This window comes from Piliocolobus tephrosceles, chromosome 7 (assembly GCF_002776525.5).
Source record: "Piliocolobus tephrosceles isolate RC106 chromosome 7, ASM277652v3, whole genome shotgun sequence".
Taxonomy (NCBI): Eukaryota; Metazoa; Chordata; class Mammalia; order Primates; family Cercopithecidae; genus Piliocolobus; species Piliocolobus tephrosceles.
In genome coordinates, this window is record NC_045440.1 from 41233822 (window position 1) to 41250305 (window position 16484).

General features: G+C 41.8%; 1 protein-coding gene across 2 annotated transcripts; it reads right to left on the reverse strand.

The window, feature by feature from the left end:
• Positions 1-8396: 8396 nt before the first annotated feature.
• Positions 8397-15901, reverse strand: THAP1 (THAP domain containing 1). 2 transcript variants are annotated; one of them, XM_023214438.2, is made up of 3 exons: positions 15049-15901; positions 10913-11108; positions 8397-10063 (listed from the first exon to the last, which is right to left on the reverse strand). In XM_023214438.2, the coding sequence occupies exons 1-3, from the start codon at positions 15117-15119 to the stop codon at positions 9689-9691; spliced, it is 642 nt and encodes a 213-aa protein (XP_023070206.1). In that variant the 5' UTR covers positions 15120-15901; the 3' UTR covers positions 8397-9688. The 2 variants fall into 2 exon arrangements, with proteins under 2 accessions (XP_023070206.1, XP_023070207.1); XM_023214439.2 differs by lacking the exon at positions 10913-11108.
• Between the last annotated feature and the right edge of the window lie 583 nt (positions 15902-16484).

The window sequence follows — 16484 nt, forward strand, 5'->3', positions numbered from 1 at the left end:
TACCTTGCAGATTACACTTAACATTTTAAGGTTACAACACTCTAATTTGATTTATGTCAGCTGGGTTATAACACTCTAATTTGATTTATGTCAGCTTAACTTTAATCCATACAAAAACTGTACTCTGTTACAGTTCCATCCTCACTCAGTTACTGATGTCTCAAAATTACATCTTTATACATTGTGTGTCTAAAAATAAAAACTAATCATTATTTTTAATGCATTAGTCTCTTAAATTATATAGAAAATATGTGAAGTTACAAACCGTTACAATAATACTAACCTTTAGACTAATAATCATCTCCTTTTAAATGTATTAGTCTCTTCAATAATGTACAAAACAAAAAGTGGCATTACAAACGATTGTTACAACAATATCAGCTTTTACAGTACCAGCTTCTGCCCATGTATTTACCTTTACTTAGCTTTTTTTTCTTCAGGCAATTTCAAGTCAGTGCCTAGGGTACTTTCATTTCAACCTGCAGGACTCTCTTCAGCATTTCCTATATGGCAGGTCTAGTAGTATAACAAACTCCCTCCTTCAGCTTTTGTTTATCTGGAAAGGTCCTGATTTTTCTCTCTAGAGATTTTGGTTGACAGTTTTTTCCTTTTATCACTTTGAATATATTGGCTCACTGCCTTCTGGCTTCCAAAGTTTATGTTAAGAAATCTGCTGATCATTTTATTGAAGATCCTTTACGTGTGATGAATTGTTTTTCTCTTGCTCTTTTAAGATGATTTACAGTTTGACTGAAAGTCTTAGTGTTGTCTCTTTGAGTTTATTCTACTTGACATTCATTGAGTCTCTTGAATGTTTCTATTCACGTTTTTCATCAAATTTGAGATGTTTTCAGCCATTATTTCTTCAAATAACTTCTCTGCCCCTTTCTCTCTCTCTTCTTCTGGGACTTCCATAAAGTGTACATTGATCCCTTTGGTGGTGTCCCATAGGTCCTTTAGGATGTTCACTTTTCTTCCATCTTTTTTCTTTCTCTTACTCTGACTTGATAATTTCAATTGTCCCATCCTCAAGTTTATTGATTCTTTTGCCTCCTCAAATTTATATTCTTCTAGTGATTTTTTATATTTTTCAACACCAGAATTTTTTTTAAGGTTTTCTATTTCTTCATTGATATTTCCATTTTGTTCATACATCATTTTCTTGACTTTCTTCATGTCTTCCATTAAAGATACTTGATGGTGGCTGGGCATGGTGGCTCACACCTGTAATCCCAGCACTTTGGGAGGCCAAAGCAGGCGGATCACGACGTCAGGAGTTTTGAGACCAGCCTGGCCAACATGATGAAACCCCATCTCTACAAAAAATACAAAAAAATTAGCTGGGCATGGTGGCACGTGCCTGTAGTCCCAGCTACTCAGGAGGCTGAGGCGGGAGAATTGCTTGAACCCGGGAGGCGAGGTCACGCCACTGTACTCCAGTCTGGGAACAGAGTGAGAGTCTGTCTCAAAAATTAATAAATAAATAAAGATACTTCCTCTAAATATCTTTAACACCATTATTTTAACATTTTTGTTTAATAAGTATGCCATATAGTCTTTCTCAGTGATAGTTGCTGTTGGGTTATTTTTTCCCTTTGAATAGGCCATACTTTCCTGTTTGTATGCCTCGTGATTTTTGTTGAAAACTGGACATTTGAATTTTATGATGTGGTAAACTGTGGAAATTAGGTTCTCTCCCCTCTTCAAGGTTGGTTGTTTTTTATTTTTGTCTTGTTTTGGCTTTTATGGTTTTAAGCTGTCTCTGTGGCAAGCATTAGACTGAGATGTAAACTTAACATATTCTCAGGTCTCTTCTGAACCTGCACCCTTCTCTGACTATGCACAGTGACTTTCTAATTCCCCCTCATATGTGCAATTGTTTTTGAATGCCCTAGTCTTTAATGCCTGGCTCTCAAAAGGGTAAAAAAAGAAAAACGAAGGGAGTGAGGGGAAGACACCAACCCTTTAACTTCCTTGGAAGTTGCTTTAGCTAAAGGGGAAGGGACTTGCAACTGTCTGTGGGGTAGACATCACAAAGGCTGTTCACCTGTGTTTGCATGTCCTTGATCTAAGCAGCAATCAGTGATCAGACATTAATCCTGATATTTGAATTTTGGATATTGCCCACCTTGGCTTCCACAAGTCAAGTCACATGCAAGCTGCTCCTGCAGCTTGTGCACTACTTGCCATGGGGTTGTGGATAGAAGATGGGTAACTGCCACCAAGCCAAGAGCTGAAATTGACCAAAATTAATCACAGTTTGTAATCCAAGCCTTACCACTACAAGTTGCAAGCCTTCAATAGACTCCAGAGTTCCAAAATAGTTACATCAAATTTTGCCAGTCCCACTGTAGTGTAGGTAGTGAGACAGATTTCTGGTGCTTCCTACTCTGTCATCTTCCCAGAATCAGCCCCCTTTACCTTCATGCTTGAAAGATAATATTGCTACATAGAAGATTCTTGATTGAGTTTTCCCTTCAGCACCTTGAATATGCCATCCACTGCCTTTTCGCCTACATTTTTTCTAATGAGAAAGTCAGCTGTCGCCCTTGGAACTAGTCATTTTTCTCTCACTACTTTCAAATTTTTGTCTTTGGTTTTCAGCATTTTTTACTATTATGTCTGGGAGTGGATCTCTTTGCATTTATTCTGCTTGATGTTTATTGAGCTTCTTGAGTATGTGCTTTTTTTTATCAAACTTGAGAAATTTCTAGTCATTTTTTCTTCAAATATTTTTTCTGCTCTCCCTCTGCCCCTCTTCTTCTGGTACTCTCATTAAGCATATTTGGTGTGTTTAATGGAGTCCCATATTTCTCTGGGGCTGTGTTCATTTTTCTTCATTCTTTTTTTTTTTTTTTCCTGTTTTTCAGATGGCATGATCTCTACCTCAGGTTTACTGATTTTTCTTCTGCCAGCTTGAACTACTGTTGAGCTTCTTTTTTCTTTTCTTTTTTTTTGTAGAGACTGAGTCTTGCTGTGTCTCCCAGGCTGCAGTGCAGTGGTGCGATCTTGGCTCACTATAACCTCCACCTCCTGGGTTCAAGAAATTATCCTGCTTCAGCCTCCTGAGTAGCTGGGACTACAGGGGCACCACACTACACCTGGCTAATTTCTTTCATATTTTAGAAGAGACAGGGTTTCACCACGTCTGGTCTCGAACTCCTGAGCTCAGGCAATCTGTTCACCTCGGCTTCCCAAAGTGCTAAGATTACAGGCATGAGCCACCATGTCTGGCTAATATATTTTTTTTTTTTTTTGGTAGAGATACGGTTTTACCATGTTGCCCAGGCTGGTATTAAACTTCTGAGTTAAAGCAATCTGCTCATCTCAGCCTCCCAAAATGCTGGGATTTCAGGCATGTGCTGCTGTGCCTGGCCCTGTTTGCTCCTTTATTTCATTACTTGGCTGTACTAATTAAGTTTATATCTTCTTCAGTGTGAAGTCTCTGATTTCATTCCTTAAAAAGGGCAGCCTTAGGTATACAGTCACCAGGGATAACAGTAGTTTCAGCAGGTCTATCTTTGACTGCTTATTTTGCTAACTGTGTTTGTTGGTTTCACACTCAGCTGTTAGTCTCCAATTTCCAGTTGATTTCTCTATTGTTTTTGACAATGCCCCAAGGCATGAATGGCTCCAGTGTGATCCTATTAAATTTGGCCCCTTTGCAGGGGTTATCTGATCTGACCCCAAGAGAGCCCTGCTTTTTTTTTTTTTTTTTTTTTTTTTTTTGAGATGAAGTTTTGCTCTTGTTGCCCCGGCTGGAGTGCAATGGTGCGATCTGGGCTCACTGCAACCTCTGCACCCTGGGTACAAGCGATTCTCCTGCCTCAGCCTCCCAAGTAGCTGGCATTACAGGAATGCGCCACCATCCCTGGCTAATTTTGTGTTCTTAGTGGAGACAGGGTTTTTCCATGTTGGTCAGACTGGTCTCGAACTCCTGACCTCAGGTGATCCACCCGCCTTGGCTCCCCAAAGTGCTGGGATTACAGGTGTGAGCCACCGTGCCAGCCTCTGACCCAGGAGGGCCCTTCTTAGCTATCTCTTCCTTTGGTCCTTTCTGGTAAATTACTAGCCTACAATTTAGCTGTTGTTGTGGAGCTACTAACTTCCTCTTGTTTACCACTAAATTCTCCATTGTTTTTGAGAGCATCCTTAGGGTTGAACTTTCCCACAGTGTTCCAAATTGTCAGTTTGGAAATAGATTTGGAAATAGCTTCAGAACTCTCTATTCTTTTTCTTAAGACGGAGTCTCGCTTTGTTGACCAGGCTGGAGTGCAGTGGCGCCGTCTGGGCTCACTGCAAGCTACACCTCCCAGGTTCACGCCATTCTCCTGCATCAACCTCCCGAGTAGCTGGGACTACAGGCGCCTGCCACCACGCCCAGCTAATTTTTTGTATTTTTAGTAGAGACGGGGTTTCACCGTGTTAGCTAGGATGGTCTCCATCTCCTGACCTCATGATCCGCCCACCTTGGCCTCCCAAAGTGCTGTGATTACAGGCATGAGCCACCACCCCCGGCCAGAGCTCTCTGTTCTTATAACCTGCATCTCCCTTGGGAAAATCTGCGTCATTGCTCTGGAGCTAGGAGTGAGGAAAGTGGCCTGCTTCTCTGGGAGTTACATGCCTGCTTTATGGGCTCAGTTGAGACTATAGCCTCAGTTGAGACTATAACCTCTGCTGTTCTTGGCTTACTTGCCTGGCATGGAAAATTCATCTTGAGTGGTATGGAGAAGGTGATCAAGGCCCTGTGTCTTGGCCTACCATACCTATGGTGGAGCCTCCACCTAGAGTGGAAGTCGGTTGTAGGGAGTCCCTGACCTCTTGGCTGGACCCTCCTGGAATTTAGTCTCTGCAACACAAAGCTAGAGGGACATGAAAATACTGGCAACCAGCCCCTCCCTGAAAGATACCATAGCCCTTGATTGGGAGTTAAGGGAGTACGATCTTCTTGACCATATCCAAGAAGATTGAGTGGAGCTTCAGAGTAGAGCTTCTATAGCACCGAGTTGGGATAGGGGGTTTGATCAGGGAGAAATGGGTTGTAGCCTAAATGCCACAGACTCAATGTCCTTATGGAGATATAGTAAACTTTCCTTATCATTTCTTCATTTGCCATATTCCCTTAGGACAATTGGCAGAGAATTTAAATGGTTATTTAAAAAAATTTTTTTCTTGCCAATACACTCTGGAAGTCATTTTTCGATTAAATTATTGTTTGTATTCTACGGTTTTACCAAAAACTAAAACAATGAAGTTTATTTGTATCCCTTAGGATATTTTAAAAATAAAATTTTTATAATCTCAAGACATAAAATACTATGAATTTAAAGAGAACAAATAAAAATTCAATAGATTTTTAATTTAAAAAATATTTATCATTCAGAAAAATCTCAGTAGAATAAAGCTATATCCCAGGTTTAAAAAGACATAGAATTATAAGAGAACATTACCTTGAGCAAATTTTTCTATTACTTGTAAGTATAATAGTATTGCTTATTTGCAAAGCACTGTTGTTGCCCTTCAGTATTTTTCTTTCATTTTTGTGACTGTACTTTAAAACACAAGACTATATAAAATCATAATGCCAAGCAACACCATTTACCATCAGCTGGAAAATCTATTCTTTTTCTTTAAATGCTATTCAGGGTGGACTATCTTTTTAAAAGTCTGGAACACAAATGGATTTTAAAATATGTTGTTTACTACCAACTTTCTAAAAGCTATACGTGGTGGATATGTGTACACATTCTTTTTTTTTTTTTTTTTTTTTTAAGATGGAGTCTTGGCTCTGTGGCCTAGTCTAGAATGCAGTGGCATGATCTTGGCTTACTGCAACCTCCGCCTCCTAGGTTCAAGTGATTTTCCTGCCTTAGCTTCCTGAGCAGCTGGGACTAAAGGCGTACACCACCAAACCCGTCTAATTTTTGTATTTTTAGTAGAGACGGAGTTTCACTGTATTGGCCAGGCTGGTCTCAAACTCCTGACCTCAGGTGATCTGCCCACCTCTGCCTGCCAAAGTGCTGGGATTACAGGTGTGAGACACCGCACCTGGCCACACATGTATTTTTTTTAGCACTAAAAGATGATCAGGCAATACTAATGCAAGCTAAAAAGCCCATATCATGTGAAACTTTCATTTGCCATCACAATTATTGTTATAATTCTAAGAAAGGGATCACATAAATTATTATTATTATTATTTTTGAGACGGAGTCTCCCTTTGTTGCCTGGGCTGGAGTGCAGTGGCCGGATCTCAGCTCACTGCAAGCTCCGCCTCCCGGGTTTATGCCATTCTCCTGCCTCAGCCTCCCGAGTAGCTGGGACTACAGGCTCCAGCCACCTCGCCTGGCTAGCATTTTGTATTTTTTAGTAGAGACTGGGTTTCACCGTGTTAGCCAGGATGGTCTCGAACTCCTGACCTTGTGATCCGCCCGTCTCGGCCTCCCAAAGTGCTGGGATTACAGGCTTGAGCCACCGCGCCCGGCCGGGATCACATAAATTATAACTGAAAGAAAAAAATCCCCTCATGTACTTGGATTTCCAAGTACAAAGTTTTGGTATGTTCTCACCGCAACAACAGAATTATTTTTAGTACACGTAACTCGTATACAATTAGGAAACATTTAAATTAGTTGTTAAAAACTTAAAACTTCAATTGGAATGTGATAATTCAAGCCAAGCAGCAATTCAAGTGACCTTTATATTTGTATTATAAGGCAGTATTAAAAGATTGAGACCGGCTGGGCATGGTGGCTCACGCCTGCATTCCTAACACTTTGGGAGGCCGAGGCAGGCAGATCACCTGAGGTTGGGAGTTCAAGACCAGCTTGGCCAGCATGGAGCAACCCCGTCTCTACTAAAAATACAAAATTGGCTGGGCATGGTGGTGCATGCCTGTAATCCCAGCTACTCGGGAGGCTGAGGCAGGAGAATCCCCTGAACCCGGGAGGCAGAGGTTGCAGTGAGCCCAGATTGCACCATTGCACTCTAGCCTGGGCAACAAGAACGAGACTCCTTCTCAAAAAAAAAAAAAAAAAAAATTGAGTCTTTGTCCCTGTTTGTGTCAGACTGTTTCACTATGCCTGAACAGAACCTATTTTTCTTGGCAGACCTTCTTTTCTTGGTAATGTTATAAACAATACGACAGTCAATTCAGAAATAAGTACCTGCACCTCAAACTTCTGTTTAACTACTATGATAAATTATTTAAATGAAAGCAGTTGGCATACATACTGCTTGCTTAGTTCTCTCCAAATGGGGATTTATGTCTGTTATGAAAAGAAAATAGCTGGAGGTTAAATAATAGTGCTAATATGCTAAGTAATTATGATTTCCATTTTTATAATCTAACCTGGATTCTTCATTCTGGGACACACACATAGGATTTGTCTTTTTGTCTTTTACGTAGAAGAGTACTTAGATTGAGGGTATATACTTTTCTTTTTCTTTTTTTCTTTTTTTTTGAGACGGAGTTTTGCTCTTGTTGCCCAGGCTGGAGTGCAACGGCGCCACCCTCACTCACTACAACCTCCGCTCCCAGGTTCATATGATTCTCCTGCCTCAGCCTCCCAAGTAGCTGGGATTACAGGCATTCGCCACCACACCCAACTAATTTTGTATTTTTAGTAGAGACAGGGTTTCTCCATGTTGGTCAGGCTGGTCTCGAACTCCTGACCTCAGGTGATCCGCTCACCTCGGCCTTCCAAATTGCTGGGATTACAGGCGTGAGCCACCATGCCCAGCCAAAGGTATGTACTTTTCAAAATATTTAGGAGTAAATCTAAATATTCCTGAGTACTTCCAGGAATTGCTAGAAAGACAACATATAAAACCAAACTACAAATACTTTGTAGCCTCTAAAAACAGTTATGAGTTCCATGAATAATTGGTAAAAGTCTTCTGATTGATCAGCATTAGTTCTAAATGATGTTATCAGACTATGTAACTTCAAGTAATGTTTTTTTTTTTTTGAGATGGGGTCTCGCTCTATTGCCCAGGCTGGAGCACAGTGGTACCATCTCAGCTCACTACAACATCCACCTCCCAGGTTCAAGCAACTCTCCTGCCTCAGCCTCCCAAGTAGCTGGGACTACAGGCGCTCGCCACCATGCCCTGCTAGTTTTTGTATTTTTAGTAGAGATGGGGTTTCACCATATTGGCCAGGCTGTTCTCAAACTCCTGACCTTGTGATTCATCTGCCTTGGCCTCCCAAAGTGCTGGGATTACAGGCGTGAGCCATGGTGGCCAGCCCAACTTCAAGTAATCTTCTAAACATTATTTCTATTTTTGAGATACTGGTTCATAAAACATCAAATATCCATGAATCACAGTGCTATCCACTGGCAGCATGGCAGTGAACTACAATGAAAACCAGTTCTACAAAAGACACTTTGAACGCCATTGTTTCACACCTTTAATACTGTCTTAAAGGGTCTATTACTCTTCAACTATCTTAGTGTACTTTGAAATATAAAAGTAATAATTATCATTGGAATAGTTATTCTAAATCTAAATAGATAACTCCTATAGTAATATTTGTTTACTCAGAACATATTTTCATTTCCAATATATGTAAAATTTCTCACAAAGTCAGAACAGAACTCACAGTTTGAACAGAAACCTCAGTGTTTAAATCTCCACATTCAGTAAAATAAACACTACATAGTAGGTTGTTCTGAATATAAATCACTCATTTAAGTAAATGGGATATAATTTCTAACTTGTGTTAAAAGTGAAGAAATAATTTTTTATGTGAAGACTTGCCTCAACTCAGTCAAGTGCAACATTATCATATGATACAAATCAAACTCTAATAACACAGCACATTTGTCAGAGACTTTGAAGGCAGATACATAACTACAGCTGGGGAACTGGATGTCCTTCAGTTAGAGGGTAATGAAAGATAAAAGCATATCATAGATCAGGACCCAGTTTTAATTACTTCATTGATGACAATGCCTTACTTTATTTATTGAAGAAGGTTTCTTCCACTGAAAATACACTTCTAATTTTATAATGCTAGACAGAGGGGAAAAAAATAGGAGACCATTAAAAAAAAAAATCCACTCTTAGAATCTAAAGTTATTGATCAGATACGCAACGACTCTTTTCTGCTGTGAAGACAATCAAATCTTTTTTTCTTTTTAAGTACTGACTTGCCAATTTATCTTTGATAACTGATTCAGAAAAATAAATGAACCATGTGACTTTACATATGAGAATATGTACATATATATATATATTCTGAGAAGTTATGTCCCATGATCTGACCCATACTTCTGATTTAAAATATAACTAAGTTCTCTCAATAAAACAGTACTAATTTTAAGTTTTAAACTGAAGTCACCCTTTTACTACACTGTTCTCATTCTCTTTACTTTTTATTTTTACATTATTTCTATAAATACTAAAAAAAAAAAACCCAAATCCACAATCTTGAAACCAACTTACATTAGAGGTCTGATGTTAGTTTATAACTTTTAAAACATTTTGTTAAAATGTAAAAAACCTGAAATTACAAACAAAAAAATTTATACTTTTACAGTATATATCGAATTTTTTTAAAAAAATATTCTGAACTGTTTTTATATAAGTAATCAAGTGTTATTTTTTTAAATGAAACTCCTTTATAGGCTAGAGGAGGATATATGGTATGGCCCCATTAAAAATCAATATGCATTTCATTTTTTTATGCTGGTACTTCAACTATTTCAAAGTAGTCATTTGGTAGAATCACATAACCTCTTTCTGATACGTCATCTTTCTCTTTCTGGAAGTGAACAACCTCCTTTAATTTTTCAAGCTGCCGTTCTTGCCTTCTGCATCGCTGCTGTGCGGTCTTGAGCTTCTTTCTGAGTTTTTCAACTTGCTGTTCTAGCTGATGAATCCTTTTCCGCTGGTGCATTGTATCCTCCACAGTATAGTTGTGGTCACAGAAAACTGAGAGATTAACAGGGGTCTGAAGAGGCGGCATTAGTAATCCAATAGCAGCATCAACCTGGGAAACAGGAGGCGGTAAAGGAGGTGGGGGAAGCTGTTCCTGTGGCTCCAGAAGATCTTCTTTCTAAAACAAAAATACAAAGTATGTTTGAATTAGTAACTAAAAATAACAGTTTAAAACAATTTGTGGACTGACCAGGGGTAGTGTCTCACGCCTGTAATCCTAGCACTTTGGGAGGAAGAGGTGGGCGGATCACCTGAGGTCAGGAGTTTGAGATCAGCCTGGCCAAACATGGCGAAACCCCATCTCTACTAAAACTACAAAAATTAGCCGGGTGTGGTGGTGTATGCCTATAATCCCAGCTACTCGGGATGCTGAGGCAAGAGAATTGTTTGAAACCAGGAGGCGGAGGTTGCAGTGAGCCAAGATCATGTCACTGCATTCCAGCCTGGGCGACAGAGAGACTCTGTCTCAAATAAATAAATAAATAAATAAATATTCTGTGGAATTTAAGAAGTATTAGACTTTTTTGGTGAATCAGTGGTAAAGAAACATTCCAAAATGAGAAAATAGTTTTAGTTTGAATAAACTTTTCTACCTGCAGTAAAGGGACGGTGCAAGAAAGAGACAAAATGAATAATCAGATCCAATTAAATACTAAGCACTGAGAAGAAAAAAATGCTTTGAATCTAAACTGTCGCTGATAAAGAAAACCCAAAACTTATCAATATATAACTGGCAGTACAGAGTGATTTTTAAGTAAGTTACAAGGGCTGGACTAAGTTTCTTAGTGTGAGGATATTTATCTTAAATAAACCGCATTTTGTGTTTTCAGAAGTGTATCACTGTTAACTACACAAAGTTCCAGGCACATTTATTCTCTTAACGCTAACTGAATTTTCCACATTTTAATCAATGAACATATCAATTTGATAAACAGAAAGCAACCCAATATTTTAAAACGCATATTACCTTGTCATGTGGCTCAGTACAAAGAAATATTGTGGGCACAGCATTCTCTTTCAGTAACTTGTTGTTGCACTCTCTCTTAAAGCAGTCTGGAGTAAAGTGCTCTGAACAAATACTGCTATACTTGGTGGGTTTAAAGTTTTTTCTTCTGACAGCTGCCTCCCATTCTTTACAAAGACTGGGTCGAGTAAGAGGAAACCTAAGAAGAAGGCATAATTCAATTATCTGTGCTGATTTTTTTTAAATAAAGGCACCCAAACTTTCCAACTTAGGAAAGATCTTACACTGGTATTAAAGATGTTACAATGGTATTATCATACTGGATTAAAGATTGGCTCTAGTTATCTATCTCATTTATTAATTAAAAAAAGTTTTTTTGAGACGCAGTCTTGCTCTGTTGTTAGGCTGGAGTGCAGTGGCACAATCTCGGCTCACTGCGCCTCCACTTCCTGGGTTGAAGTGATTCTCCTGCCTCAGCCTCCCAAGTAGCTGGGACTACAGACGCCTGCCACCACATATGCCACCATGCCCAGCTAAGTTTTGTACTTTTAGTAGAGACAGGCTTTCACCATGTTGGCCAGGATGGATTCGATCTCTTGACCTCGTGATCCGCCCACCTTGGCCTCCCAAAGTGCTAGAATTACAGGCGTGAGCCACTGCGCTGGGCCCTCATTTATTAATATTTAACTTTTTATAGTGAGTTCACCAACAGATTCAAGTAAAATACATACTATAGAATAAATGTGCCCGTGGCTTATGTCTGTAATCCCAGCACTTGGGAGGCCAAGGTCTGAGGGACTGCTTAAGTCCAGGAGTTCGAGACTAGCCTGGGCAACACGGCAAAATCCTGTCTCTACAAAAAATACAAAAATTAGCTGGGTATAGTGGTATGTGCCCAGGTACTTGGGAGGCTGAGGCTGAGGTGGGAGGATTGCTCGAGCCTGGGAGGTCAAGGCTGCAGTGAGCTGAGATGGTCCACTGCACTCCAGCCTGGGTGACAGAGCCATACCCTGTCTCAAAAAGAAAAAAACTGTATTCATATTTTTTACCAGTAATTTTCTGTGTGCTGCACAGAAAGACAAAGACTGCACATTTGTATCTATGTACTAGGAAAGAGGGGCTTCTAGTTCTCTTAGCATCAGTCTGACAAATATGAGTAGACTAAATTTGAATTAAAGGCAGATAATAACAAAAGAAAAGGATTTATTTTCTAATCAACTGGGATGTCCATTTAGGCCCAGGTAAACAGGGATAGTGAGAGTTTACATTTATTGTGGTTTTACTCTTCCAAATTAAGGATTTGGTAAACTGGGGGGATTAGAAAAAAAAACAAAGGAAGGGGGTTTCGAATTTACGTTTCACAGTTTTCTCTTCCATGTACAATATGCTAGAGCCTGACTCTGCTAGTAAGAGATCTTTATGACAGTCCCTTTTCTTTGTACAACATAGCACTCTCTGCTGCCACTATGCAGACGGTGGGATAAGTGGTACTCCTAGAAAATCTCAGCTGGGGCTGGGCGTGGCCTGTAATCACAACTGTAATCCCAGCACTTTGGGAGTCTGAAGAGGGCGCATCAGGAGGTCAAAATATGGAGACCATCCTGGCCAACATGGTGAAACCCCGTCTCTATGAAAAATACAAAAATTAGCTGGGCGTGGTGGTGTGCGCCTGTAGTCCCAGCTACTCAGGAGGCTGAGGCAGGAGAATCGCTTGAACCCAGGAGGCAGAGGTTGCAGTGAGTCGAGATCGTGCCACTGCACTCCAGCCTGGTGACAGAGCAAGACTCCATCTCAAAAAAAGAAGAAGAAAATCTCAGCTGGAAACGGCCTCTATACGTATAAACTAGGGTGGCATTTGCTGGTAAAATTCAGTACCTATGGCCTCCTGGCTCTGTAAGCATAAACTATGGTAGCATTTGCTGCTAAAATTCAGTACCTAGGGCCTCCTGGCACAAGGACCACAAATTTACAGCTATTTGTGAGATTCTGTTAAAATCTTTCCCATTTACTCTCCCTAAACCTGCTCTTTTAGATAAAGGATAAGATGCAGGTTGGCTCTTCTTTTGATTCAATCCGTATGTGTTTAACACCTAGCAGAAACAGTTATTTCTCTCTCTTTTTTTTTTGACATGGAGTCTCGCTCTGTTACCCAAGCTGGAGTGCAGGGCAAGATCTCAGCTCACTGCAACCTCCATATCCCAGGTTCAAGCGATTCCCCTACCTCAGCCTCCCAGATAGCTAGGATTACAGGCGTACAACTGTATTTTGTATTTTTAAAGTAGAGACAGGGATTTTGCCATGTTGGCCAGGCTGGTCTTGAATCCTGACGTCAGGTGATCTGCCCACCTAGGCCTCCCTAAGTGCTGAGAATTACAGGCATGAGCCACCGTGCCTGGTCAAAAACACAGTTATTTCTGACGTGTGAATACCCTCCTTAAACTTGTTTCCAGTGCCAATGAAACATTTTCCATAATTTTAGATTCCTTCTGCCATGCCATCAGAAATGTGGGTGGGGAGCTGCACATGTAATCCTGTTACCATCACCTGACCTTTTCCTACATTTTGAAAGAACATGTTTACAGAAATTCCAATTAAATCAAGAGACAATATTAGGATATCCTGAACTGAATCCTGTAAGTGTTCTATCCCCTTCGCCAAGGGGGTAACATCATTACTCTGGAGACCTATGTTCTACACACATTTATTTCTATAGGGTCCATCTCACATGGTATCAAACACACTTAAAAAATGCATGGACACTCCCCTAGTAAACATAGATGGCTCCACACCAAAAAATAAAAATAAAAAATAAAAAAATTGAAAGGATATTTAACATTTTGCTTTTGTAATTATTTACCTAATTATAAAAGATAATTAGCTAATTACCTATGGCTAATTTGTATAGTTTACCCCTGCATCTGATTTCTTAGCTATCATCTGCGTATAGTCGTCAGGAATTCTTACAAAGAAAACTTAACATAAATGCAATTAAAATTTGTAAACAAATTCAACTGAATATGTTATGTCACATTTTACAAGCGTTTGATTATCATAAGTAATTGCAACTTTGCACTTTTTTCCTATTTTCAAGAGAATATTTTTGATCCTAGCACTCTTTTTTTTTTTTTTTTCAGACGGAGTCTCGCTCTGTCTCCCAGGCTGGAGTGCAGTGGCCGGATCTCAGCTCACTGCAAGCTCCGCCTCCCAGGCTTACGCCATTCTCCTGCCTCAGCCTCCCGAGTAGCTGGGACTACAGGCGCCCGCCACCTCGCCCGGCTAGGTTTTTTTTTTGTATTTTTTAGTAGAGACGGGTTTTCACCGTGTTAGCCAGGATGGTCTCGAACTCCTGACCTCGTGATCCGCCCGTCTCGGCCTCCCAAAGTGCTGGGATTACAGGTTTGAGCCACCGCGCCCAGCCGATCCTAGCACTCTTAACTGTGCTACCTACTGGATAAGACAGCTCTGAAAGCTGTGGGGCAGTTTCTTTCGAAAGAGCTTCCTCTATGCACAGGTAATGCCATAATAAATAAAGATCAGTGTGAGTCATTTTATTATGATCCATGTTGTAACTGTCCATATTATCATTATTGTGTGCTGAAAAGATAACGATTTATCTTGGCAGTACCTGAAGCTTTCTTCAAAACTCAGGGTCCTTAAAGCTTAGTTCCTAGAGATTGGGGGCAAAAATTCTCCGTGATTTCCCAGCCAAAAAACCCTTAATTGCTACGATGCTGGCCTCCCATCCACAGCAAGGGAGTGATTTATTCGTTTAAAGGCCTTTGTTTCTATTTCAAATTTACCCCTAGACGTTATTACAACACCTGGCTGCTCTGTGACCCTGGTGGCGGCAAAACCCGCGCCACCATAGGCATCGCCCGCGGGCTCCGAGGCCTCGAGCGAAGCCTGCAACCAGGACCTGTTCCAAGAGCGCAAGAAACGGCCGCCGCGGCGACGCGCGCCGAGAACGCGCGATCGGGCGACGGTTCCCAGCGGGACGCGGTGGGAAACGCCTCGCGCGGCCGGTCCCATACCCTACCCGCCCCTCGCGCGGACACGCGCCTGGCTCCGCCCCCGGCCCCGCCGGTCGCGCGCCCCCACCCTGGCTGAGACCGGCCCCGCGAGGCGCGCAGGGTCCTCACTTGTGGAAAGAAACGGGCTTGTCCTTGTCGTAGCGGTTCTTGCAGCCGTAGGCGGAGCAGGACTGCACCATCCTTCCGGTCTTCAAGCACTTCACGTCTGCCGCCGCAGAAGGCAGGGGAAGCTGCTCTCAGTGTCGCCGCGCTGGGTTGGACACCCTCGCTCTTTTGTAGCTTTGGTCAACAGTTACAGTGATGGTGGCCTCCCTCGGGGGTGACTAGTGTGCCCGTTTTGTTGTTTGCATTAGCAGAAGGACCACAGCCATCGCCCGTCTCCCATCTCCAAGATGGCGGAGGCAGCTTCAACCTCACCTCTCGCGAGGTGTGCGTCCCACAGTCTCTGATTAGCCCCGAGGTCAGAGGTAACGATTCCTGGGAAGCTAACTATTGGCTGAAGCCAGGTGTTTCCGGCGGTGGCTTCAGAGTTGCGGAAGTGGGCGGAGCCCTGAACTTCCGGTAGGTAGGAAGGAACAGCTTGCGGGGGAGGAGGCGCGGCGGGAGGCCGGATTCCAGGAGCATCCTCCAGCCCCGGGCTGTTCCCGTGGGTTAATTGATGCGGCGCTTTTCTGGGGCGGCTTACAGTGGGAAACAACTAGGGCCTCTTGGAGAACAGGTGTAAAGCCGAGGTCATTGTCTGATTGCGCCCATTTCTTTAAAAGGGCGGACACAGATGGTGTATGATTAATAAAATTGTGGAACCTTTTCCCAGAATGCTGATCTTTTTCCCATTACCTGTGTCTTCAGGCATCACAAGTCTCTGAGAGCCAACGTGACAGGTTTTTAGCAATGAAAAAAGACACACTCGCCAAATCATCTGAATTGCCAACACAGAAGCATTATATATATGTATGCATATATACGTGTGTGTGTATATATATATGTAATTTTTTTAAAAAAATAGAGGCGGGGTCTCCCCACGTTGCCCAGGCCAGTCTAGAACTCCAGCTCAAGGGATCCACCTATCTCGACCTCCCAGTGGGTTGGGATTACAGGAGTTGAGCCACCAGGCCCTCCCTCCCCAGAAGCTTTTCTGAAGGGCTGTCCATTGCTGTGATTTCCATGTGCTGTGTTGCAAATAGGGAGCTGCTGCAGCAATTTTCACATCTGAGAGAGAATATGTCAGAGGGGTTGGAACTAGAGCGACTCTGTGTTGAGTGAGGGCTAGGAAAATGAGGCTGGGACTTGCTGGGCTGCATTCCCGGAAAGTTAGGTATTCCTAGCCTCTACATGTATACCATTAAGGCAACAGATTGATAATGTTTACTAAACAGACCCAGACTTCGAAGTGTCCAGATATCTCAATATTTTGAGAACAGCAGCATTCCTAATTTTGCTTTAAAGATAATATTGGGCTGGGCACAGTGCCTCACGCCTGTAATCCCAGCACTTTGGAAGGCCGAGGCGGGCGGATCACTTGAGGTCAGGAGTTCAAGACTAGC